At 45.4% G+C, this 25517-nt stretch overlaps 1 protein-coding gene across 1 annotated transcript in view; it reads left to right on the forward strand.

Moving 5' to 3' along the window:
• The window catches only part of RASGEF1C (RasGEF domain family member 1C), a 108971-nt gene that overhangs the window by 71660 nt on the left and 11794 nt on the right, over positions 1-25517 (forward strand). The window contains exons 5-10 of the mRNA XM_054038643.1: positions 6730-6942; positions 11031-11105; positions 18813-18908; positions 21604-21706; positions 21814-21893; positions 23366-23461. Coding sequence (XP_053894618.1) covers positions 6730-6942; positions 11031-11105; positions 18813-18908; positions 21604-21706; positions 21814-21893; positions 23366-23461 — 663 coding nt within the window. The remainder of the gene's footprint in view (positions 1-6729; positions 6943-11030; positions 11106-18812; positions 18909-21603; positions 21707-21813; positions 21894-23365; positions 23462-25517) is intronic.

Consider the following 25517-nt stretch of genomic DNA (forward strand, 5'->3'; position numbering starts at 1 on the left):
CTGTTTTGTTTGTTCTTTCTGAAGCATCTGGCAATGGCCATTGCTGGAAGACAAGTGACTGGACTATATGGATCATTGGTCTGATCTAGTATGGCCACTCTTATGTTCTTATGTATTTCGATAGCACCCACAGGCCCCACTCCCATTGAGCTAGGTGTTGTACAAACATATAACAAAAAGATAGTTCCTTCCCCAAAGAGCTTACAACTTAACTACAAGACAGGTGGACACAACAAAACTGTGAACATCAAAAGCAATGTACCAGCAGCCTGCAGGAGACGGAGTAGCTATGCATGTCCCTGGACGTAGGTGTGACAAGCATTGAAGAGAAAAACAATGATATTTTACAAAAAGTTCTTGGGATGGCAGGGTCCCTTTAATGTAATCCTACTGCTAAACTGTGTTACGTACTCGGGAGACGCCACCAATTTACAGCTCAACTTTTTCTGAAATAACATGCTAGATTACGATTAAGGCTAAGATTTTGTCATGGTTATTTTTAGTAAAAGTCACGGACAGGTCACGGGCAATAAACAAAAATTTAAGGACGCCGTGACCTGTCTGTGACTTTTGCTGCTAGGGCTCCAATGGTTTCCCCCACCACCGTGGTGGCTGGGAGCTGTGGGGTTCCCCCTCCGCCTGCAGCAGCTGGAAGCTGCAGGGGCTTTCCACCCATGGTGGCTGGGAGCTGCAGGGTGACCATATTTCCCAAAGAGAAAATGGGACACCCCCATTCGCTTGCCCTGGAGGCTTCCCCTCTCCACCCACACGAGACGGTTGCCCGTCGCTGGAGCCCTGAGCAGGGCCCCCTCAGGAGTCTGTCACTGGAACCTTGCAGGGGGGCCCCCTGTCGCTGCTGTCGCCTGTCATTGGAACGCTGCTACGGCCCCGCTGGCGGCCAGATCCAGAGACCTGCAGCCCCTGGGGCTGAAGCAGAGAATGTCATGTAGGTCTCTGGATCCGTGACCTCCCTGACATAAACGTAGCCTTAATTATGATCTGGGGTGGACTCTCAGCTCTTCCTGTTAAATTGTTGCAGGCATTACATGGAATATAAGCCGTGCAACTCTTGCTGATTTCGCATGTGGCAGAAAAGAGACCCTGAGGACTAACAGATTCCTGTGTTGTACCTGCGCAGCTCCTCTTTCCGAGCATTGGAGTAGTTCCTCTCTGACTAAGGGGAGAGGAGGGCTCTCTATGCAGATACTTAAACAGTTTACTCCACTCTCCTGCCAGTTGACTAAGAAGGGGATTTGTAACCACCGATCTTTGGAAAGGAAGGAACAGGAAGGAGGCTAGGAACAGGCGGGTTTTCTGCTGCAAGACATCTAATTAAAAATTAATACTTTATTTTAAGCAGCAGTGCTGAAAAAGGGCTAAAAACACTAGAGAGATTAGCCTTCTGCGTATACGCTTTTGCTTCTTTGCCACGTAAATGAAGGGCCCAGCCCTGAACAGTTGCTGTATGCCGGTAAGGTCTGAGCCCCCGCAGCTCCCGTTCCCTTTTCTGGGAGTTGGGCGGTGTCCCGGGGGAGCTCAGTGCATCTCCGAATCAGGCCCAAATCATTGTTGTTTCAAATATTAATATGAGCTGTAATTATAAGAGATTATGCCTGAACAAACGCTGTAATTAACTTAAGGAAGAACTCCCATCCTACAAATGCAAATTTCCTTTTGGAGAAACAGCATGAAAGAGGCACGGTGCCGTTGGTTGTGCTTGTTTGAAAGAAAGCTGCCAGTACTATGAATCTTAGAAATCAGAGATGGAAAGGAGACATTAGGTCATCTAGTCCATTCCCTTAGGATATTTTCCCCTACAGGATATTCCCCTGTCCTTTGTACAGGCTGGTTTCTAAAGCCTGTGCAGTGTTTATAAAAGTACACATGCTGAGAATGGCGGCTTGCCAAGTGTTGTGATTTGCATTTAGAGCGAGAAGTTTTAATTAAAATTTTGAGCTCCTGAGCCACCTGCGGGCTCTGCTATCTTCTGAAGGACTTTCCTGGTTAAGAATTAAACATTTTGTTTAAATATTAAACAATAGAACTCTTCTTTTAATTGTTAAGCTAGCAGCGAAGCAGAGTAGAATGGCGTGCTCTCTAGCACTTAGCTCCCAAGCACTTAGCTCCCATATCATCAAGTGTCACTTTGTGGCAAGATGAACAGGAGTACTTGTGGCACCGTAGAGACTAACAAATTTATTTGAGCTTAAGCTTTCGGAGGATCCGAAGAAGTGGGCTGTAGCCCACGAAAGCTTATGCTCAAATAAATGTGTTAGTCTCTACGGTGCCACAAGTACTCCTGTTCTTTTTGCGGATACAGACTAACATGGCTGCTACTCTGAAACCTGTCTTTGTGGCAAGATGTTTACCAGCAGGAGTATTCCAAAATATAGTGTTGAAAATGTTATTTCCAGTTGCTGATTACAGTTTAAACAAGGCTGGAAATCCTTCTGTGATGGCAAAAGCTATAAGGCTGTTTACAAATACAGGGAAATGCTTCTTGGAGAAGACTACACTGAGCAAAATGAGTGTAACTCTTTTTTCAATGAGTTTCTTGGAAACATTTTATTTAGAAATATTCCTGCTTATGTATATTCAGTGTCACCCTCTTCTTTCTCTATATATTATCTGGGACATCTATATGAATCTTTGTTTTCTGTGGCCTATTTCTAGATCTGTGTGAAATGTTCACTACCAAAGCAGGGGAAACTAGAAATGTAGACTAAGGTTTATGAAAAGATTTTTTAATGTTCCTGAATCGTTCAAGCAATGCTGGGTTGATTTATTGCTTTGCATAAAAACAGTCAGGAATTTGTTATCCTAGAGGTAGGATACATAAATATTTTGTGTCAAAACATTTTTTTTGATGGAAAATTGGATTTTCAACTGAGTGAAAAAATTTTCCAAAAATTGCTTTCTGTATGTTTTTTTTTCTGAAAAACAAATGCCTGAAAACCAAAATACTTCAGTCAAAAATGGAAATATTTTGATTTCCAGCCAAAATGTCTTGGTATTTGAATTTCTACTGAAAAAATCAACATTTTCTGCGGGGAGAGAAAAACCCATTTTTCAACCATCTCTATTCACTGAGATTCAAAACCAGCGGAGACGTGTGCAAGCCCATATGAGCATAAACCACAGAAAGTGTTCAGACACTCTTCACTGCTTCAGAGTCAGCCCAGTCTGTGGTAACCAAAAGCTCTGCCTTCTGGGCACTTGGTGACATATAAGAAAGAAGTTTGGGTGAGCTCTCTTGCATCAGAGCCAGGCAGCAGCATACTGGAAGAATCTTCATAATTATCTGAAGACACAAAGGTTCTTGTTTTCATAGAAGTAGCCTTAGTAACAAAGGCCTTGTCTACACTACAAAGTTTTGTCGGCAAAAGGCAGCTTTTGCCGACAAAACAGGGGTGGTGTCCAAACTACCAAGCGACTATTGGCGGCAAAACTCTGCTGTTTTGCTGACAAAATAAAACCACCTCAACAAGAGGCATAAAGCTTTTTGCCAAAAAGTTAAAGCGACAACGTGTCAGTGAGGACACCGCTGTTCGTTCTGTCGACAGAACTGGCTTCCACCAGTATCCCACAATGCCTGCTGTGACCGCTCTGCTCACTGTTTTGATCTCTGCTGCCCTGCAGGCATGCACCCCTTCCCTTTCAAAGTTCCAGGAAGTATCTGAAAGTTGAGTGTGTTGCTCCCTTTGGGGAACAAAGAGCAAATCATTAATGTGGAATGCTCCTGTTCTGCCCCGCACTAGGAACAGAGGGGCTGACTCTTCTGCTTTGACATTCGTCAGCATGGAGAGCTCACAGAGCTGCTCCCAGGAATCACAGAACCATAGGCAGGCAGAACGGGCTGCCTCTGGAGAGACTGATGGACCAAGCAGAGCTGGGAGCTGAGATGGGGGAGAGGGGGTGTTCCCCTCTCCCTGCCGCAGGATAGGTCAGTCAGCCTGCTGTCTCCCCCACCCCAGACACACCACTCTCCTTTCCCTCCCCCTACACACTTCAGTTGAAAAAGCAGCTGACAATATACTAGGATGCTCCCAGGAATGATGGGATTGAGAAACCTGCATCATGTGACACTGTACCTGCCCCATGAGGCATTGCAAACCCTTCCCAAAGCACCCTGCGGCCAGTTGCATAGTGGGATAGCTACCACAGTGCTCTGCTTTCTGTGTCGATGCAAGAGCTGTTAGTGTGAATGCGCTCTGCTGACGCAAGGAGCTAGTTGGACTTGCAACAGCGATTTTAATTAAAGCACTTTAATTAAGGCTATGTCTACGCTACACAGTTTTTAGCGACACAGCCATGTCGCTAAAAGTCAGGCAGTGTAGCCGCTGCTTGTGCCGACAAAATACTTCCACCCCCAATGAGCGGTGTTCACGGTGTTCACGCTGATGCTTGCTGCAGCAAAACTTTTGTCTTTTGGGGGCCGGGGGAGGCTAGCACCTCTGAATGACGAAAGTTTTGTCACTCAATTGCCAGTATAGACATAGCCTAAAGCAGCATAACTTTTGCAGACAAAACTTTGTAGCATAAACAAAGTCAAAGAATGAAGAGAGAGGCAAAAAATCCAGTGATACCTAAGCAGGGTTATTTCGAAATAGAATGTGTGTCCAGCGATTTCCAAGAGTTACCTACCCACCTCTCAAGGTCTTCACGGTATACTGGGCTCATCAGCTACTGATTTTTCTTAGCGTATGTGCAAGAGCCCTCAGGTGGCATGTGACCAGGAGTCATCACCGAATTTGGTCTGCTGGTTGGATCATTAGCTTCCCCAGCCTGGGCTGGGTACTGATGGGGAGTGCGATGTGAACGCTGATCCGTGCTCCCCAGCTACTGATTAAGGAATAATAAAGCCAAATCCTGTTTACCTGACTTGCTGCAGTCCATTGAATGATGCAGGCTACTCACATGAGCAGAATGAGCAAACTCAGTATCTCATTCCTTCTATTAGAAAAGCCGTTAACTGCCAGAAAAATGATGAGTCTTATGGCGGGTGTTGAGGCGCTGTAGATGTACTAGGGATTTGCAGCCTCTCACCTTGACTGTAGTGAAAGCAGAGTGGATGTAAGCACCTTGTTTTATTCCTGGAAGTAACGCGCACATGGACCACACCCACTGAGCCTGGCCCCTGAGGTATTGAGCGCCAGCAGTACAAAACATGGATTGTGTCTCTTTCAAGGGGAAACTGCTATGTCAGGTGTTCTTACAATGTGTGTGGGAGGTTTGCTGGTGGTTACAGTGTAGTGCTATAAGGAAGTTGCTAGTGACCTGCAAAGCGGTGCTCATGATCCCAGTTCATGTTTATGTAACGACCACCTTGGATGAATCAGCTGCAGGATTGAACCCAGGGCCTCTCTATCTAGAAACTCACGGTTTTACTGCTTAAACTAAAGGATCAAAGCCCAGAGGCAATTGCAGACTCAAACTGCTATACCTAGCTTTGCCAGAGAGGGGGACAAAGAGAGCTGCATTGTGTTAGCTCAGTTACATATAAAATATATGTAGGCTAAATTCTCTCCATTTGGATGAGGAGTAGGGAGTTCTCCTTAAAAGTAACCAGCTAAGTATCTCACTGTAGCACATTAGAATGTGCTGTGAGGTATAGTTGCTAATAAGCCAGCCTGCAAACCGTGCCCCAAGTGCCCATGGTGTGTGCAGTTGAGTAGGGACCTGCCCACCCCAGCTGGGGGATGTGCTGCCATCAACAAACAGTGAGTGCACATATAACTTATACTTAAAACAACAGCAAGGTGAGCCCATGGAGAATTGCCCTGCTCTGCCGTACTTCATGATGCAGGGGACGCGAGAGCTTTGCCACACGTAGTTAAGCTGAGCAGCTCCCAGGGAGTTTCACCCATTGATTCTGGTCTGGCCTTATTAAATGAAAATCTCTATCTAGAGAATCCGTCAAACCATTTCCCAGGTGTTTCAGTTTTACAGCATTTGCATCTGTCAGTCACGGGTGCGTTCCAAGAGAATTCCAGCCCCTCTTTCGTGACCCCCAGCTCCTCTATGATGTGTAGCGCCACATCCGACATGAGCATAGGCTTCCCAGGAATGACTCCACCTCCTGAGTGTGTTGCTGCGATAGGAATACAGTAATATAAGCTTTGCTTAAAGAAATGAGCCATTTGTGTATTAATTGCTCACAGCTATGCAGTGCTCTGTTCTCCCGGACACGGCCATCCGTTGCAAGCAGCAAGCCCCGCTGTGCTGGGATGCTGTGCAAAGCAGAGGGATGGAGAGAACTATGAATAGCATTAGCCAAGTTCATTATGACAGTATAAGTCGCTAAGAAGTATAGTCCTTGGCATGGCAACTACTAAATGGAAATTTAGGGCCAGCTTCTGCTGTCTGTTGCAATTGGTCGAAATCCAGAGCAGCTCACTTTAGTGGCTCCACCTCTCTTTCCTGATCCTTTTATCATCTTTGCTGCCCAGTCTGCGGTGGCGCTGGTCAGTGGGTTGGGCTGTCACGAAGGAGCACAGCGAGCCTGCACACCTGACTGGAGGCTGATTCTGTGGTGCAGAGCTGGCGGGCAGAACTATAATTAAGTTGACTGGCCTTCTGAAATCGTCTTGGTGAAAGTCAGATGGTAGCCTAGTGCTAGTTTATGGATATTTTGGGGTAGGAAAATTGAATTTAAAATACACCATTGTCGAGACCTGTGGCTTTTGTATGTTTATCTCCTCCTTCGTTTGTGTTTTGTTTCCTCTCCAGGCCTACTGGAAAAGGATGAATCAGCTTTTGCAAGCCCTGAACCAGAAGCTTGCAACCCTGAGCCATGGGCAGGAAGGAATCGTCAAGATCAATGCTGCTGTCTCCGACAAGCTGGTCGCCTTTAAAAGTAAACCGCCGTCAATTCAGAGAGAAATCCTGACCGTCTGTAGTGACCCCTACACTCTGGCTCAGCAGCTAACACACGTGGAATTGGTAAGTGCAGCACCTGGGGAATTCCTAACTTTGCATTCAAGGGTGGCATTTTAAAGCCCAGCAGCAGCTGTGTCGTCAAAACCCAAGTGAAATGCATCTGCTGCTGAAACATAGTTAGCACAGTACCCCTGCTGCAGGAGGAAGCATGGTTAGTGGATTAGAGCAGAGGACTGAGAAGCAGGATATGTGCCGCTGCTTTGTCCTGTGACTATGCGCAGGTCACTTAGCCTCTTCCTTTCCCTCAGTTTGCTCATCTGTGAAATGAGGATGATAATATTCCTCCGCTTCACGGTGAATTTAGTTCAGTTCCATTTGCAAAGTGCTTTGAGCCCCTTGAATGGAAGATGCTGTGGAATGACTGACCTCTATCATCCCAATTTTGTTCGATAGTCAAGATTTTACGTTGCTCAAACCCAGTTCTCTGCTACACAAGCATCTTCGTTTGTTGGTGTTTTTCCTTTCTCAGTTTCATAGACCTGAACTTCTGAGACTTCAGGTACCTGTGCGCCCACCCAGTCCTACCGTCCCCCTCCTCCCCATCCAATCCGCTCCGCAGCAGGCTTTTGATGATTGTTGCTCCCTCTTCTGGCGAGGCAGGGGCAGTTTCTTCAAGGTGGTGGGGTGACACAAAGCCTTCTCTCCCATGCAGTTTCAGGTCCACTGCATGGGTCTCCTACCTCCCCAGGCAAAGATTATGTGGGAATAAAACGAGGAGTCTGGTGGCACCTTAAAGACTAACAGATTTATTTGGGTATCAGATTATGTGATGGTGCATCATAACCTCACTGCTGCTCCACATCGCTGCATCTGTCCTCAAACCTCTTGATACCCTTAAGCTTCCCCATTGCTGGTGCCTGGGAGGGCACTGTTCACTTCTGAAGCCCCAAGCGTATTTTTCTCTGTTCATCTGAATGGAAAATAACTTTTTTTAAAAAAATGAAACCATGTGGGGATGAAGGGTTGGAGGGAATATTATGGAACTCGAAAGCTTTTTAATCCCACAACCGGCCATATTCTATTCCTCAAAGAGGAATCTCTTGGAAGAAAACCCATGAATTATAGGATCCATCTGTAGGATCCACCAATCAAAAGGTTGGTTCTCAGCATATGTGACTTTGGCCCTCTTAGCTTTCTGTAGCTCTAACTAAACAGCACCAGAGACTGCGGAAGCCTTTTGAGGCAGGGTTTGTTTTTTTTCCCCCCACGGAACAGCTTGACTCTAAGATGAGGTCCCCTGTGATGGGACTGCAGTGAACAAAGAATGATGCATTGAAACAATCTGCAGCTTTTGTTCCGCTTCCCTATAAACAGAGGTCCACTGTGTCTGCTCCTACGTCCTTGCACCAGGTGTAGTAATTACTTTGCAGTCTGTTAGGATGGTGATTATTCTTCAGCAATCTGAGCTACCCTGTCACCTACATTTCCTTATGAGCAGCAGAGAAATGCCATGGGATTTGCTTATAGGACCAGCCCTGAAGTCTTTACTCGGGCAAGATGCCCATTGACTTTGCAGGTGCCTGAGGTGAGGGTCTCAAGATTGAGCTGAGTGAGTTCACTTTGGTGCTCAGTTACCTACCAATAATTCGTTACTGAGATCAGGTGGGATTTTCAAAAATGCCTGAGGGCTTCAGGAACTGAACTCCCATTGAAAGTCAGTGGTTCTTCGGTGCCTAATTAATGCCCTGTTGAAAATTTAAAATTACACACATAATATATCGTAACCTGATGGAATAATAATAACAATTAATAACTAGCTTTTTATGACAGGGTCTAGTAGACCTTCTCTGCCTTCTGCTGGAGGTTTCGGCTCCCTGATACACCCCGCTTCAGGAAAATCTGCTCAGGCCAGACTACCAACAAGATTTATCTTCTAGAGGCCTAGAAGGGCCAGGAGAGACACCGACCAATCAGGAGCCAGCAGGCCAGTTAAGGAGGCTTGCCTGGTTTCTCTGACGGGCAGTGCTTGCTGAGGTTGAGACAGAGTGAGGTGCCTGTGTACTAGTCCAGGGGTTCTCAACCTTTTTCTTTTTGAGCCTCCCCCCACTCCACAACATGCTACAGAAACTTCACGGCCCACCTGTACCACAACTATTGTTTTTCTCTATATAAATGCTACAGCCAGCATTAAGGGGTAGGGCAATTGCCCGGGGGGGCCATGCCACAAGGGGCACTATGAAACTAAGTTGCTCAAGGCTTCAGCCCCAGGTGCTGGAGCTCAGGGCCCTGGGCTGCAGTCCTGCATGGTGGGGCTTCCGCTTTCTGCCCTGGAGTCTAACTCCAGCCATGTTTGGTGGACCCCCTGAAACCAGCTCGCAGCCCCCCAGGGAGCCCTGGACCCCTGGTTGAGAATCACTGTACTAGTCCACAAGCTTGGGGCCAGGTCAGGGCCTTTGCATAACACACTGTGACTAAGCAGTTACCATTTATTTTTGTTCGATAATTAAAGGCACCTACAGTCAGATTTTGAGTTTATTGTTTAACCATTTAAAGGCAGATGCTGAGCTCATAGCAAGGGCTGTTCTGTTCCAGCCTAGCTGCCACACTCCTCTTCTGTAGAGCTTTTTATCAGTAGATCTCATGAGCTTTACAAAGGAGGTCAGTATCATTATTTCCATTTTACAGATGAGGAAACTGAGGCACAGAGAGAGGAAGTGACTTGCCCAAGGTCACCCAGCAGGCCAACAGAAGAGCTCGGACTAGAACCCAGGTCTCCGGAGACCCAGTCTGGTGCTCTACCCACTAGGCCACATTGGCATGATAATAACAAGAGGTAGCTAATGTAACTAATGTTCTATCCTACTTCCCTATATTGGATAAAGTGTGACCTTGGGCACATGTGCAAGTCAAAGGGAGTGGCACGAGTGTAACCAAGATCCGAACTTGGCCCGTAGGGCTCAGTTCATTAATAACTTAGTAGCAGTCAGCCTTGGCATATTCCATTGTGATGCTGATGTCAACCCCCGTAAAATAGCACCTCTTACTTTGTTTTCTCAGTCCATTTGAAATGTATTGACAGACGTCCAAGCTCAGAGACAAAGCTACGGGGCAGTAGGAGGTAGCTCTCTCCAGCATAGAAGGAGAAGCTTTGTTAGCTGTAAGACAGGCGCACTCATCGTTTGCGATTCTCATTCCTTTCCGAAACCCTGTGAAACGTCTCATTTCAACCAAAGGTGGAGCGCTAATGCCAAGCAAACCTTTCAGGAGACGTTACTCCATGCTCCCTTTGAGCTTGTGTCGGGGAGCCTGATTCTTTGGGGAGCTAAACTGATATCCTGTGCAGGCAGGATCGCAAACACTAGCTTATTTTTTAACTTGTAATGCCTCTTGCCATTTTAGTGCCACTTACTCATGATGGCAGGGGGGAGACCGCAACTATGCCAGAGTTTTATAGCTGTTGGACATCCCTCGTCCTTTAACTGTCAGTTCGATACATTATTTACTTTTATTTTTGACACTGGAATGATGCTCTCCGGGTATCTAGGTGCATGCATCTTCATTGCCATATTTCCTCCATTTGCATACAGTCAGTACCTTTGGTCCCCTTCAGCAAGCGCAGTAGTAGTAAGGGCCAAAGCAATATGTACTTCGCTTTTACTTATCACTGGAGATCACAAAGCATTGGTTATCCCCCTTTTATGGGCAGGGAAATGGAGATACTGAGAGCGGCAGTGTGATTCGCCCACAGTTACACAGCAGGTCAGCAGCAAAGCCAGGAACAGAACCCAGCTCTAATGGCTTCCAGCCCAGTGCCTTCTCCACTAGGTCATGAGCTCGCCGTTTTATGAACAATATAGACAGGTCTTCAGTGTGGTTTATCACCACCACAAGCTATTTATATTCTGTTGGCTGGAGGTTGTGAGATGATTTTATTCTCCCCTGTTTATCACTCCCCTGTTTCTGTTGCAATAATATTGATTGTTTTTGTGAAAGTTAAAGTGGGGAACTTGCTGGCCGCATAGCACTTCATTAAAGCCCCATTTCAACTTGATGCCAAAACTTGGCTAGTAAAGCTAAAGTCTTGCAAAGACAATAGTAAGAGATTCTGGGGATTACTCTTGCTCTCTCTCTTTTTCTCTGTCTCCCAAAAGGAAAGGCTGAGTCACATTGGGCCTGAAGAATTTGTGCAGGCGTTTGTACACAAAGACTCTTTGGACAGCACCAAGGTAGGATGGGTCACCATGGAAAGTGTCTCTCCTGCAATTATTTGGTTTGTTCTAAATGAACTGGTTTGAGTGAGAGTGTAAAACTAACTGTGACTGAGGAATATTTGGATTAGGGCCACGCTACAGGCAGTGCACACACTTGTCTTCACTACTGCACTACATCCTCGACAAGCACGGTATAGACACCCCTTTAAGTCGATGTAACTTACATCACTTGGGGGGGCGGCTTTTCACACCCTGAGGGACGTAACTTACATCAACGTAAGTGGTAGTGTAGACAAGCCCTTAGTCTAATGATGCAGTGAGGATGGAGCTCATGGTCAAGATTCTCATTGGTGGATCATTGCCTTTGAAATTCCCTCCTGCTGGAAATATGTCCGAGCCTCAGACTGGTCACCTTTAGAGACCACTAGATATGTAGCCCTGTGGTGTTCAGGCCACTAGCTGTGTGTTCTCGTGTCTGTAACATATCTGTAACACTTGTAGAATGTGTCCAGGTACCATATTAATGAATTGGTCTGTTATGAGTGAGTGTAATCATCATCATCATCATCTTGTTACATAACAGCTTGGAGCCCAAGGGACAGTAGGGAATGGCATGCAGTATTGGGATGTTAGGGCCTGATCCAAAGTCCACTGCAGTCAATGGGAGTCTTCCCACTAACTCCGGTGGGGTTTGGATCAGAGTGAGTTCATTGACAGAGCTGCTGATGCTTCATCAATAAGGAAAATGACTTCACTGCCACAGAGTGATCGTTTTGAAATGTTTCCCTACTACTACTACCAAAAAAAACCCCACGTCAAGATAAATCCAAATCCTGCTGTCAACATCCCATGAGGGCTCCTGTTGAGTTCATTGCCCCCCCTTCCCCCCCCCCCCCCCCCCACACACACACACTGGCAGAATTTCACCCTTAATTGCTGGAAATAGCAGGAGATAATCTGTTTTTAATGTTGGCCAGATAATGGGCATTCAAATAACTTGTAATGCAGCTCCAGTGGAGAGATAACATCTCCATGCTGGCCAGGTAATAGGTGTAGTAGTGGGCCCAATCCTGCTCTCATTGAAGTCAAGAGGAATTTTACCCTTGGTTTCAGAGGGAGTGGAACTGGGTGAAATTACTGCCTTGGTACTATAAGAACGAATAGCATCGTTCATAGTCATAAAGGAGCTTTGGTGTCAGAACTCCACGAACAGTAAAAGTAATTAACGTAAAAGATTCTGCAAAAATATGTGATCACAAAAGTGCCCGATTGTACTTAGAAGTGTCTTAAGGAGACTTTCTTAATGGAAAAATTACTGGCAGGGCTTTTGATTACTGGGGAAATGACATCTGTTACCAGGATAGGCAAAAATTGAGCTAGTTAAACCAGATTCAGAATTATTTGGAAGTTCTCTTCTGGCCTTGGTAACTCTCATAACTCTCCTGTCTCCAAGGAAGTTTTGCCAATGCAGGGAAGATAGACTAAAAATTATCACATTTTATGCAGGATATTTAGCAGCTTCTGTCGACAGGTCTCTGCCAGGATATAATGACAGCAAAATGCTAAAGCCCCATTTTAATCTACAACTGGAACTGAGTCAGGGAACCTGCATAGTGCATTGCTTTTCCCAAAGCAACTACAACACAGTGAAAAGTTGGAGCATCGATGGGATCTGACTCTATCCCATAAACAAGTGAAAACACTAAACTGCCCCTTACTTGGGTATAGTTGTAGTCCCGTGCTGGCCAGAAGAAAATTTAAAAGGATAAACCTATGTGGTGTGCACCCATGAGTCTGTCTATCTGCCTGTCCGTCTTCTCGCACTCTGGGTATTATATTATAGGGATTGCCTGTAATAGTTGGGGTTATAGGGCAGGTTGCTTGCAATAGCAGAGGTCTGCACTCAGTGACCCAGGAGGTCCCTTCCAGTGCTATGTCCTGTGTTCCTATGCACAAGGGCAGATTAGGGTTTTGTGGGGCCCTGGGCCAGAGCAAGTTGGGGCCCCTCCCCAGCCCTTCCACCTGCAGTCCCCCTGGTGCTCCTGACAGGGAAATGGGCTCGGGTCGCGGGGGCTTGCCCCGCCCCCTCTGCCCAGCACTCCTGCCAGGGAACAAGGTGGGGGCATGGAGGCTAGCCCTGCTCACTGGCAGGAGTGCCGGGAAGGCAGGTGGAACGGGGCAATCCCCGTACCCCAACCCTGCTCCCTTGCTGGAGTGCAGGGCAGGCAGAGCAACACAAGCCCCTGCGCCCTGAACCCGCACCCTGGCTGGAGCGCTGGGCGAGCAGAGCGGGTCAGGGCGTGGGGCCGCCCCAATTGGCTGGGGCCCCTGGGCACAGGCCCCGTTGGCCCATTGGCTAATCCGCCACTGCCTATGCATCTCCCAACCTGAAGAAGAGAATATCAACACCAAAAAAATGACAAAGTCGGTTTCACGAGGCCCTCAACTTCCATTGACTTCAGTGAGAGTTGAGGGGGCTCAGGCTCTTAGCACTGGGCTTGGCTAAAGCCCAGATTTTTTATTTTAAAGACTGCAGCTTGTTTCTGTGTTTTCTGTTCCAGTGGCAGTGGCCTTTGCCCTACCCAGCTGAGCTGTGGCAGCCCCTTGTCATCCCTTTATGGAGTGGAGGGACCAGTGTATACTTAGAAGAATGGGGGAAGAGTTGTTCCCACTTGGATCAGAACTGAATTTGGCCTGATATCTCTCCAAGTATCGCTCTCGGAGCTAGAGCAGAGCTTTTCAATCTTGGAGCCAGTGGCTACTGTTGACTAACTCTATCCTGTGGCCATTCTGCGTGCCATACTCCCATGGAATCAATGGGAGCTTTGACAGTAGATCAGTTGCCGTGTTTGACCCTCACTAAAGTTTTTCCTATAGGTATAGTGTACGAGGCTGGGGTTTTTCAAAGATGGCTAAAGGAGTTAGGTGCAAGTTCCATTGAAAGGCGATGCAATTAAGGCACCTAAGGCCTGCTCTACAATTAAAAGTTAGGTTGACATAGTGACGTCAGTCAGGGGCATGAAAACCCCCAGACCAACATAGTTGTGCTGACCTAACCCCTACTATAGATGCAGCTATGTCAATAGAAGAATGCTTCCATTGATGTAGCTACCCTTGTGTGGGGAGGTGTGTTCCTGCACCTACAGAAAACCCTACCATCGGTGGAATGTCATCTGCATTATGGGGTTCTGTTGGCATAGCAATGGCGAGGTAACTATGTCGGTAGAGTCTCCATGGTGTAGACGTACCCTTAATTCAGAGGTTCTCAACCAGGGGTATGTGTACTCAGGGGGTACACAGAGGTCTTCCGGCAGGTAAATCAATGCATCTAGATATTTGCCTAGTTTTACAACAGGCTACATAAAAACCACTAGCGAAGTCAGTACAAACTAAAATGTCATACAGACAACGACTTGTTTATACTGCTCTATATACTATACACTGAAATGCAAGTACAATATTTATATTCCAACTGATTTATTTTATAATTACATGATAAAAATGAGAAAGTCAGCAATTTTTCAGTAATACTGTGCTGTGACACTTTTGTATTTTTATGTCTGATTTTGTAAGCAAGTAGCTTTTAAGTGAGATGAAATTTGGGGTACGCAAGACAAACCAGACTCCTGAAAGAGGTACAGTAGTCAGGGAAGAGGTTCTCAATCTTTCCAAACTCCTGAAGGCATCACTGAAAATCCCCGCCTAAGTTCAGCACCACCCCACACCAACGCACTGTGATTGGCATTTCTGTTGTGTTCAATATGGTGGGATAGGCAAAAAATAAAAAGGGTCTATGATGTAAAGAAACTAATTGTGATGAGATTTCAACTACCGGATAAGAACTTGACCTAGAGGGACATGACTGAAAATGGACAGGTGCAAGTAAAAATTCAGGTTACTAAGTAAAATTAAAAAGAGAAAGGGATGAAATGAGGACACTGAATTTCAGCAGAGTGAGTTTTGGAAGAAGGGGGGGAAACGTGGCGATGAGTGAAATTGAATTGGATGAAGCAACAGAGGGAAAGAAGACCGAGGGGAAAGAGGAAAGATTCAGCGATAAATTAATGTATGCCCAAAGGCTTTGCATGTCATCTAGCATTAAATATAGCTGGAGTTTAAAACAAAAAGCCAATGTGGAGGAACAATGAAATGCAAAGAATAATTAAGGATAAGAAGCAAATGCAAAGAAACATCAGGTACAGGGGACAGATTACAGAATGAAGGCCAGAGAGTGTGAAAAAAGTGCAGATAATGGGCCTGGTGGAGAATCCAAATGAATTGTATCAATAGGCCAAGATAATTTTCAAGAGATTTTTTTCAAGATAAATACAAAGGGAATAAACAGCTATTGGTTATACATATTCTTTAAACGTTGATCCGCTCATTGAGGTATTGTTGTATAACAGCCCCAGTCTTTGCTGCAGTGCTTAATACCAGAGTGAGAAAAGCATGAATACAGCTTTACCTTGCACTGAAGTATTGACTGAGTTGAAGGAAATGTCTTCACCCACTGGATAAAGCTCTAGAGAATAAGGCGACAACGGCCTGAAAACTGTCACATGTAACGTGACACTACCAAATTATGGGCTCAGTCCTCAGCAGTGCTGAGCTTACACTCAGCCTGGCTGAGGAGATGGGATGGAAAAGATGGCTCTAAGCCACTTTGCTTCTCTCTCTTGAGCTTGGGTTGAGCTGAGGCCCTAGGCGAAATTTAGAACAGCCTAAAGCAGAGGCCACATCCAGCCTGCAGGACCGTCCTGCCCGGCCCCCGAGCTCCTGGCCCGGAAGGTTTGCCCCCAGCCCCTCCCCTGCTGTCCCCCCTCCCCTGCAGCCTCAGCTTGCCCGCTCTGCCGCCGGCACAATGCAATGCTCTGGGCGGCAGGGCTGTGAGCTGCTGGGGCAGCGCAGCTACAGAGCCCGGCCTGATCGGGGTGGTGGTCAGGGGGCAGATGTGTGGATAGGAATCGGGGTGGTCAGGGGGGAAACAGGGGGTTAAATGGGGGAGGGGTCCCAGGGGGCAGTCAGGAAGGAGGAGGGGTTGGATGGGGCGGCAGGGGGCAGTCAGGGGCAGGGGTCTGGGGGCAGTCAGGGGACAGGGAGAAGGGGTGGTTGGATGGGGCAGGGGTCCCGGCAGGGCCGGCAGGAATGAGAGGAGGGGGTGGATGGGGCGGTCAGGGGACAGGGAGCGGAGGTGTGTTGATGGGGCAGGGGTCCCAGAGGGGCCGTCAGGGAACGGGGGGGTTGGATGGAGCAGGAGTCCCGGGGGGCAGATAGGAGGTGGGGGCCGAGCCACGACCCCCTCCCCTAACCAGACCTCCATATAATTGATGAAACCCGATGTGGCCCTCAGGCCAAAAAGTTTGCCCTTCCCTGGCCTAAAGTCTGCTGTATGTTACACTAGCTGCGTAGGATCTGGCAGTGCCCCGTGCACTGTGTCCTGCCCTTTTCTGTCTCCTACATGGAGTGAGAGCAAAGCAGGTTATAGGGCCCTGATTGGAGACCTTCCCTTAAGGGAGCTTTGGTTGGAGCCCTAAAACCTTTCTCTGCCTCTGTTTCCTATCTGCTAATTGGGGATAATATTTAATGTACCTATCTCACAGGGGCTTTGTGAGGCTTAATTAATGAATGTTTATTAAGTGCTTTGATATCTGCAGCTAGAAGAGGTTCTAGAAGTGCTAAATATTATTTAAAAAGCTTAGATAAAGAAAAGCTTCTACTAAAATCTTTGTGTCTGGTAAATTTCTAATCAGTGGTACCCACTGGTTCTTATGCACTGGCACCAAGCTGTCTTGTGCTGCAATCTCTGAAGGGGGACGCCTTCATCTACACCAAAAACTGGTTTTGTTTACTTCTTTTTTGAATGAATAAATGAATGAATGAAAACATTTTTATTAATGGTAAAGTTTTGCAAAAGTGGGCTTTAAACAAAAACTTCAACTTGCATGGTAAGTGAAAATGTGCAAAACTTAGCTCCCTAAGCTACCTGATATCGTACCTGTAATCCCAAAAGTGAGAGTGCTCACGGGGTTTCTTAACAAAAGGCCCAATTTTCCAGAAGGACCTAAAGAGATTTATTAATATATGGGAAAAGAATTGCCACCAGGAATAACAAAAGCAATGACTGTAAACAATTTTGTAAAAGCAAAAAAGCTGCTTACTCTTGGGGCACCTTTAATAGATTCTGTTTGTTTCATTTCTTTTATTCGTTGGTATTTATATTCTACTTTTAAAACAAATAAAATGTCAGCCCTGCAAAGAATTTCCCTGAAGTATAGTAAAGTGATTTCTATTTCTAAACTCTTCTACAGCCAAAATCATAGACCAGGATTTTCTATTTTTGAATCACCTTGGGCATTATCAGCGGGGTAGCCGTGTTAGTCTGAATCTGTAAAAAGCAACAGAGGGTCCTGTGGCACCTTTGAGACTAACAGAAGTATTGGGAGCATAAGCTTTCGTGAGTAAGAACCTCACTTCTTCAGATGCAAGACTTCTGTTAGTCTCAAAGGTGCCACAGGACCCTCTGTTCCTTGGGCATTATATTAGCCCCTCTTCCTGTGAAGACTCATTGCTCAACTTAGACATTTGCTTAACTTTACATACTGCGAGTAGTCCCAGTGCCTTCAACGGATCCCTCTGTACGCATCAAGATTTGCTTCCCATAGATAAGCTCTGTCTGTTGACTTTCTTACTCATTTGCTTAAGACTGCATTGGGGTGGGAAATGATCCTCTTTAATAAAATAAAAAATCAGTATCCACCGCTACCCTCTAGTGGCTGCTAATAGATGTACAGATAAATCAGAGATGTATAGAGAGCTGTGAGGCCCAGAAAGGAAATTCCCAGATTTATTATGGCTGGGATTTCTAAGACTTGAATTTTCAAAATCTCAGGGACAGATCCTCAGCTGGTGTAAACTGTCTTCGTTCCACTGAAGACAACAAATCCATGGAAGTCAGTGGAGCTAGGACGGCTTACTCTAGCTAAGGATCTGTCCCCATGCCTAAAGAGACTGTACTCTGAAAAATAGGGAATTATACCTCTTGTAATACCTTTTGCTGATTGTTTCCCTTGGATCCAAGTGGCCTGTTTCAAGGCAACCTACAAAACAGAACCAGGTCAGCTGAGAAGACATTCCAAACAGACAAGAGAATAAGAGAAATAAATAAATGATTTTTTTCCAAAAAGAGGTGAGCTATAACTGTCTTTTCTTTTGCATACCCTTCTTTCTCTTAAACAAATTAGAGAGTCTTCTTGTCCAGGAAAATGCTGTGGGCAATTGCATTTGCTGAGCTGTGGGAAGTCATGGAGTCAAAGGAACAAACTGAATGTGTTCTGGAGTGTTGTGCTTGTCTTATTTATATTGATGTTGCTCTTTAAATACTGCAGTACCGTGGCTGTTAATATTCCAGTGAACAAGGATCAACATAAATTGCATTGGGGAGCATTTGTTGCAAGCAAAATGGGACTGTTCTTCATACATTTATTTGATTTGCATAAAGCAACAATGTCAGCTAAACCCCACACATCTGTCAATACCCACCCACCCACTGACTTTCTGAACTCCATCCTTAATGCATAAACCAACGTGTGCATGTGTGTGTGAGAGAGATTTGTTTCAAAACAGTGGCAACAATCATTCCCTTTGTGTAGCATATATCTTAACAAACAAGAAATCTAAGTAAAATACAGTGATGTCATTCAATGCCTTTCTTTTTTTCCCCAGTCTTGTTTCAATGAGCAAAAAAAGACTAGTAACCTTGAGGCCTATGTGAAGTGGTTCAATAGACTCTGCTATCTTGTGGCAACAGAAATTTGCATGGTAAGTGAAAATGTGTGGCAGTGTTTTATCACATGCGTGATGTGCCAGTCTGAGATGGTACATTAATAAGCAATCCCAGGGATATATTTTTCATGACCCAGCTAAGTTGTTCACATACGTTTTAATAACGTGCTCACAGAAGCACCCGCGTAAATTACAAACATATAGCAAAACAGAGCTGGGGCGGGAGAGAGGGAGGTGGGAAAGGAGGGAGTCTGTTGATGCAGTGAATAAAAAAAACCCATTCTGTTGAAGCTGTGAGTGTGTAGCAGATGTGGAGTTGTAGAATAATGAACTCTGCAAGAGAAATAACCTGAATGATGCCATGAGAGTCTATTTTTTTTACTCGAAAAGATTCCAGTGGAGAATGAAAAGCAGAAAAATCTTTGTCTTCTGTCTTCTGAATGCTCTTCTGAATGCTGAATGTGTCTAAATCCCAAATGAGCCTGCTCCAATCTTCCATTCATCTAGAAGAGACAAGAACTGCCGTAACCTTCTTTCTCCATTACCCGCTCCTCTTCTGGTCTTCTCCCCCTCAAAATTCCTTTTCTCCTTCTCCCTGTCACTTGACCTCTCTCGCCTCCAATCTGACCCCTTCACCTTAACCCCTCTGTCTTTTCTGGCTTATTCCCTGCACAATCCAAGCATGCCCTGGTGTCCCCCAGGCTCAAAAAATGCTTCCTTGACTCACTCCTGTCACTCAAACTACTGCCCCATCTCCCTTCACCCTTTCATCTCTACACTCATTGAACATGCTGTCTACATCTGTTGCCTTGAGTCCTCTCCTCTGGCTGCATCCTGGATCTCTGCTGATCTAACTCTGCCCTCTCCACTCTCCTGCATCTGCTCTTACCATGGTCTCCAATGTCCTCCTCCTGGAAGATCTCATATGTCTTTTAAATAATGGAGATATCCCATCTCCTAGAACTGGAAGGGACCTTGAAAGGTCATTGAGTCCAGCCCCCTGCCTTCCCCCTCCCACTAGCAGGACCAAGTACTGATTTTTGCCCCAGATCCCCAAGTGGCCCCCTCAAGGATTGAACTCACAACCCTGGGTTTAGCAGGCCAATGCTCAAACCACTGAGCTATCCCTCCCCCCATCTGCATCTTCTTTGACCTCTTTTCTGCCTTTGAATCTGTAAATCAGACTTCCCTTCCTGCAATCTTGGCCTTCCTTGGCTTTTGTGATCCTGTCTTGGTTCCCCTCCTCCCTCTCTGGCTGTTCCTGCTACATCTCTTTTGGTAGGTGGCTCACCACCTCATTCTCCATGAAAATCTCACCAGAATCTCTCCTAGGACCTGTCCTCTTCCGTCTCAGTGCCCTGTCTCTGGGCAATCTCATCCCAGTGCAAAACTGAAGAGGAACTGAATGACAATGACCATCAGCGCCATGGCTCAAAGTTATCATTGTGTCATTGTTTGGGCCTTTCACTTGGTTCTTTCATGCACTGCCTATGACTGCACATGTAATCTATATTTAATGCTCATTTAAAGTATTTTTATTATCAATATTATTTAATTTGGATTCTGTAAATGACACAAATGTTTTACCTGTTTTAAAAATGTGGAGGATGCGTTGTGGAGGAAAGGGGAAGGGAACGCGGAACCTTTCACCCCAGGGTTGACAGATTGAGTTGTTGGTGACTGAACATTGTTACCATCTGCTGACAGTTTGGTGACCTAGTTGAAAAGAATATGGTGATCTCAATCTAGTTACCAGTAGACATGGGTCTCTAAACCCACAACCACCATCCAAATTAACTCGGATTGGAATGCTCATGAAAAGTCTCAATAGAAAGGCCAAACTGAATGACCTGTGGACTCTTGTCTCCTCCTTGGATGTAGTTCTTCCAAGTCAGGGCTGAGGCAAGTGCTCAGATACTATGGTGATGAGTGTGATATGAAACCGAGACAGACGAGAGGAAAAACAGACAGAAAGAAATTAGCAGGCAGATTTTGGAGTAGCTTGCACTGTTCTTGTCAGCACTATTTCATCTGTGGATCACTCCCCACTTCTGTTACTTTTTCATCAGCAATAAATTTACCTTCAGAACAGGAGAAAGGGTTTTTAAATACATTATGAGACAAAGCCTCCATAGAATGAAGGTGCGGTTGTTGTGTAGTGGTGAAATCCTGGCCTCACTGAAGTCAATGGCGAAACTCTCAGAGATTTCAGTGGGGCCAGGTGTCTATTAATTTTTTTACCTGGTAGCTTTAGAGCTATTTGGACAGTTTATCTCTGCAGTCAGTAGTCTCTAGAGGCTGGCTTTCTGCTTCACTGCCAGGTCAATGGTTGAATGAGCCGTTAAAGGGTTTTGGCCCCATTCAGGAGACTGCCAGTCACAAATGTCATTAGTCATAGAATACCAGGGTTGGAAGGGACCTCAGGAAGTCATCTAGTCCAACCCCCTGCTCAAAGCAGGTCCAATCCCCAGACAGATATTTGCCCCAGATCTCTAAATGGCCCCCTCAAGGATTGAACTCACAACCCTGGGTTATGCAGGCCAATGCTCAAACCACTGAGCTATCCCTCCCCCCAATCAGTCAATCAAACTGCTGTACAAAATTAGGCAATAGCTGGGCTTTTTTAAAAAAACTCAGCTGATAGAGCTGTAAAGTTAGGATTTTCCTGGGTAGGGCACCAAAGCCTGTTTTGCATGTGCTTGTCGCGACTATTTATTTATTTAATCTGCAGCCTGCGAAAAAGAAACAGCGCGCACAAGTCATAGAGTTCTTCATTGATGTTGCCCGAGAGTGCTTTAACATAGGGAATTTTAATTCGCTGATGGCAATCATATGTAAGTATGGTAGATGCTTCAAAATAGAATTTTTCTGTTTGGTATAATGGCTGTAAAAAGCACATCTGACTCCTAAGTGTTTTCCCCCTCTTCTTCTTTCCTCCTAGCTGGAATGAACATGAGTCCCGTCTCCAGACTAAAGAAGACCTGGTCAAAAGTGAAAACAGCCAAATTTTTTATTCTCGAGGTAAAAAAAGAAGCTTCGTTATTTGTATTAATCAAATGTATTCAGGTGCACAATACTAAGTAGAGCAGTGGTTCTCAACCAGTGGTCTGAGGCTCCCTGGAGGGCCGCGAGCAGGTTTCAGGGGATCCGCCAAGCAGAACCAGTGTTAGACTTGCATGGGGCTGAAGCCTGAGCCATGAGCCTCGCTGCCTGAGGCGGAAGCGTGGTCCATGAGCAACTTAGCTTCACAGGGCCCCCTGTGGCATGGGGCCCAGGGCAATTGGCCTGCTTGCTACCCCTTAATGCTGGCCCTGGCTTTTATATGCAGAAAACCAGTTATTTTGGCACAGGTGGGCCGTGGAGTTTGGGGGGGCCTCCGAAAGAAAAAGGTTGAGAACCTCTGAAGGAGAGGATCTTCATAGACTAGGGTTCAAAATCTCTCTGGAGAGGCACGTGTGAGCAGAAATGTATCAACGGAAGGTGTAAAACAACTATCATGCAGAGAGCAGCTGGAGCACCTGAATTCTGCCTCCACCCACAAGGGCAGAGTAGGGTGGCGTGAATGGAATGTGCCAAAAAGTGGGTGTAATCGGCATGAACTCCTCTATAAAGGATCATTCATGAGCCTGCTCTTGCGCTCAGTGAAGTCAATGGCAAAACTCCCACTGCATGATAGTGCCGTAGTGCTCTGTGTACGGCACCCAAACGAATCACTCCACCACAGAGGTGGCGAAAGCAAGGCCCATAGGGACACATAGCTTTTGTGGGGGGCTGTTACAGTGTTCTATGGAGACATGCCAGCGCATTACTGCAGGGGATTCACCCTGATGCCAGCCAGATTTAGCATAAGATAAACGGTGCATAATTTTGCACCATCTATTCAGGCATTCATCATTTTTTTTTCCATTGGGAAGCAAGAATTTGGCCTGATATCTATATAATATGTACAATGATGCTGTGATATCTACCACATATATGCCACCTTGTTCAAATAAAATTGTGCTGATTTTAATATAAAAATCAAAGATACAAACAACCACAATCTATACATGTAGGTTTTTAGCTGTTTCCATGGCCAGCACTTATAGGGAATTAGGTAGAATTATGTATCTCCTGAGGATATAGGTGTGGCCTCTGCCCAGGACTTTGGAACAACCAAGGAAAGACTGTCCTTAGAGAATCCATCTCAGGTTTTACGCTGAGCCCCTACCGAACGGACTGACTGGATTTGGGGAGTTCATTCAGTGCTAGCTGAGCTCTCCCACACTGCCACATTATGATGATCTCTATTAATCTAAAATCACGTCTGGATGCCTTGGTAAATAAGCATTAAGCCAGATAAATGTGACAAGAAAATGACGATGAGTTGTCCATCCCTAGACCGTACATATTCAGATCTCCATTACTGCAACTTGGTTTTAAATTCTGATGAGAAAAAAGAATCCAAGTCCTTTCTGATCAAATACACGGAAATTGTCTCATTTTGCACCTAGCATCAGATGGACCCTACTGGTAATTTTTATAACTACAGAACTGCGTTGCGAGGGGCTGCCCACCGATCCCTCACTGCACACAGCAACAGGGAGAAGGTAGGTCTGTCCCCGTCTTGTGGTCTTGTTTATTTCTCAATGGATGGGGGATGATTAAAGCTGGTGGTGAATCACTGGAATTTGCAGTATGCACTTCGGGTGAACCCCACCATCACCACCGGCACAAGTCTTATGTACCACTTAAATCCCACTTCAAACCTCAAAATAGTACTTAAGTGAATCTGCAGTGGTCCACAGGTCTTTTGCTGCCCCTCCTGCCTGATCATTACATACATCTCCACATCCCTTGAAAATTCACTTAGGGCTTGTCTGCAGAGGGAAACTGACCAGCTTTGAAGTGGCGTTAACTATTCCAGAATAAAGGGTCCACATGGGGGAGTTATACCTGTGCAGCTACAGTGCAATAGTTATTCTGTTCTAGCTATACCAGTCAGTTTCCCTGTGTAGACAAGCCCGTCTTGTGTAGTGGCTGACTTGAGACGGTGAGCAAAAGGTGCTGCTACTCAGAGATGACTGAATGGCACTTAGTTAACAGTAGGTGACCCTGACTTGCCCAAAGCACTGTTGGCAAGTCTGACACTTACAGCAAACCTGGGGCCTAATTCTACCCTCAGATACCCAGATTTAACTCAAAAAGAACAGGACTACTTGTGGCTCCCACTGCACTAAGTGAGAGCTGCCCCCTGGTATCGAAGACCAGATTTCCTGTGCTGAAAAAAAAAGGATGGAAGGTTTCCCAAATTTTAAATCAAACTGAATCAAAGAGAATCCCGCCAAGTTTTTAATGCTCAATGTGCATTTGCCAGAGGAAGATGCATTTGAATAACACATTCCTTGTTTGTGAGTGAATGAAACTTGAAGATAATTAAATATGAGTGCATTGTGATTTCAGAATTATTTTCTTCTTATCACCTCTTTTCAGCTATGATTATATCTGTTATGAGTGTTATGAGCTCCATTGCATTTCTTCTGGTTTTCTTTGTTTTTCCCCATTCACTCTAATTTTTATTTTGTTAAAACAGTTTTTAAAAAATGTTGTGATCGCACATTGTTATAAATAGAGAGAAACTCTCTGGGGGCAGCGAAGCAGATGCTGCATTCATAAGCATAATGTGAAATTGAATATTCATTGCTAGAGGAACTGGGCTACATTCCGATCTCACATCTGTGCAAATCTGATGTAACTGCACTGAAGCCAGTGGAGTTGCACAAGGTTTACCCTGAAATGAGGTCGGAATCTGGTCCACAGGCTGCCATTGTTGTAAGGGAAATATGCAGAGTTGTTCTGAAAAGCAATACCCTGCTGTGGGATGAGCTGATGAATTGGATATTAATGAAGAGTAGAGAAATTCCTTGAACAAGCTCACACATGCTTCATCTAGAACCTGACATTTTGAGATGCTTATGCAATCTATTCCTCTGGTAACAATCATATATATTCAAGCCTGCTGTTTTATTACTTTACCTTAATTCCTGTGGAAATTCTCTGCCACATCCCTATCTATGCCTAGTTAAGACCAAGCACCACGAGGTTAGTAGATTGATAGGAATCTATATTACTTGAGGAAAAAACCCACCTTCTATTTTCTTTGTGCACATAACGTATTAGCCTAAGAAAATGTTCATGCATAAGGCTCAGTGGCTGCTTATTGCTGGGTACATTAAAATCCCAGATATGTCACAGCACAAATTTAGACCCCAGATCTTCCTAATTTCATTGCTTGTTATAAGCGAGGTACCTGGTCAAGGTATTTTGTTGCATTGTCATTGGATAAAATTCAGCAGAATGTGATCGCAGCCCATGGAAAGTGTTATAGGGTTTTCTGTCAGTCTTTTAGCAAAGCTCACCTCTTGGAACCTCAGAAACCAATTTGTTTTCAAATTGGACTATGTTTATAATGTTTTTTCCCCAATCACTTGCAGAATAAGTATGTTTACTGCTCTAGGCTGTGTATAGAACCTCTGTTCAGGAGCAGTGGGCAAAAAATGATAAACAACGTCAATAGCCAAAGTGTTCCTAGATAAATAGGTCCAGGCATCAGGGTGCAGAGAGGTTTTGAGGAGGGTTTAAGAAGGAAAGGTTTATGAATTTTGA

This window comes from Malaclemys terrapin, chromosome 8, assembly GCF_027887155.1.
Source record: "Malaclemys terrapin pileata isolate rMalTer1 chromosome 8, rMalTer1.hap1, whole genome shotgun sequence".
In the NCBI taxonomy this organism is placed as follows: Eukaryota; Metazoa; Chordata; order Testudines; family Emydidae; genus Malaclemys; species Malaclemys terrapin.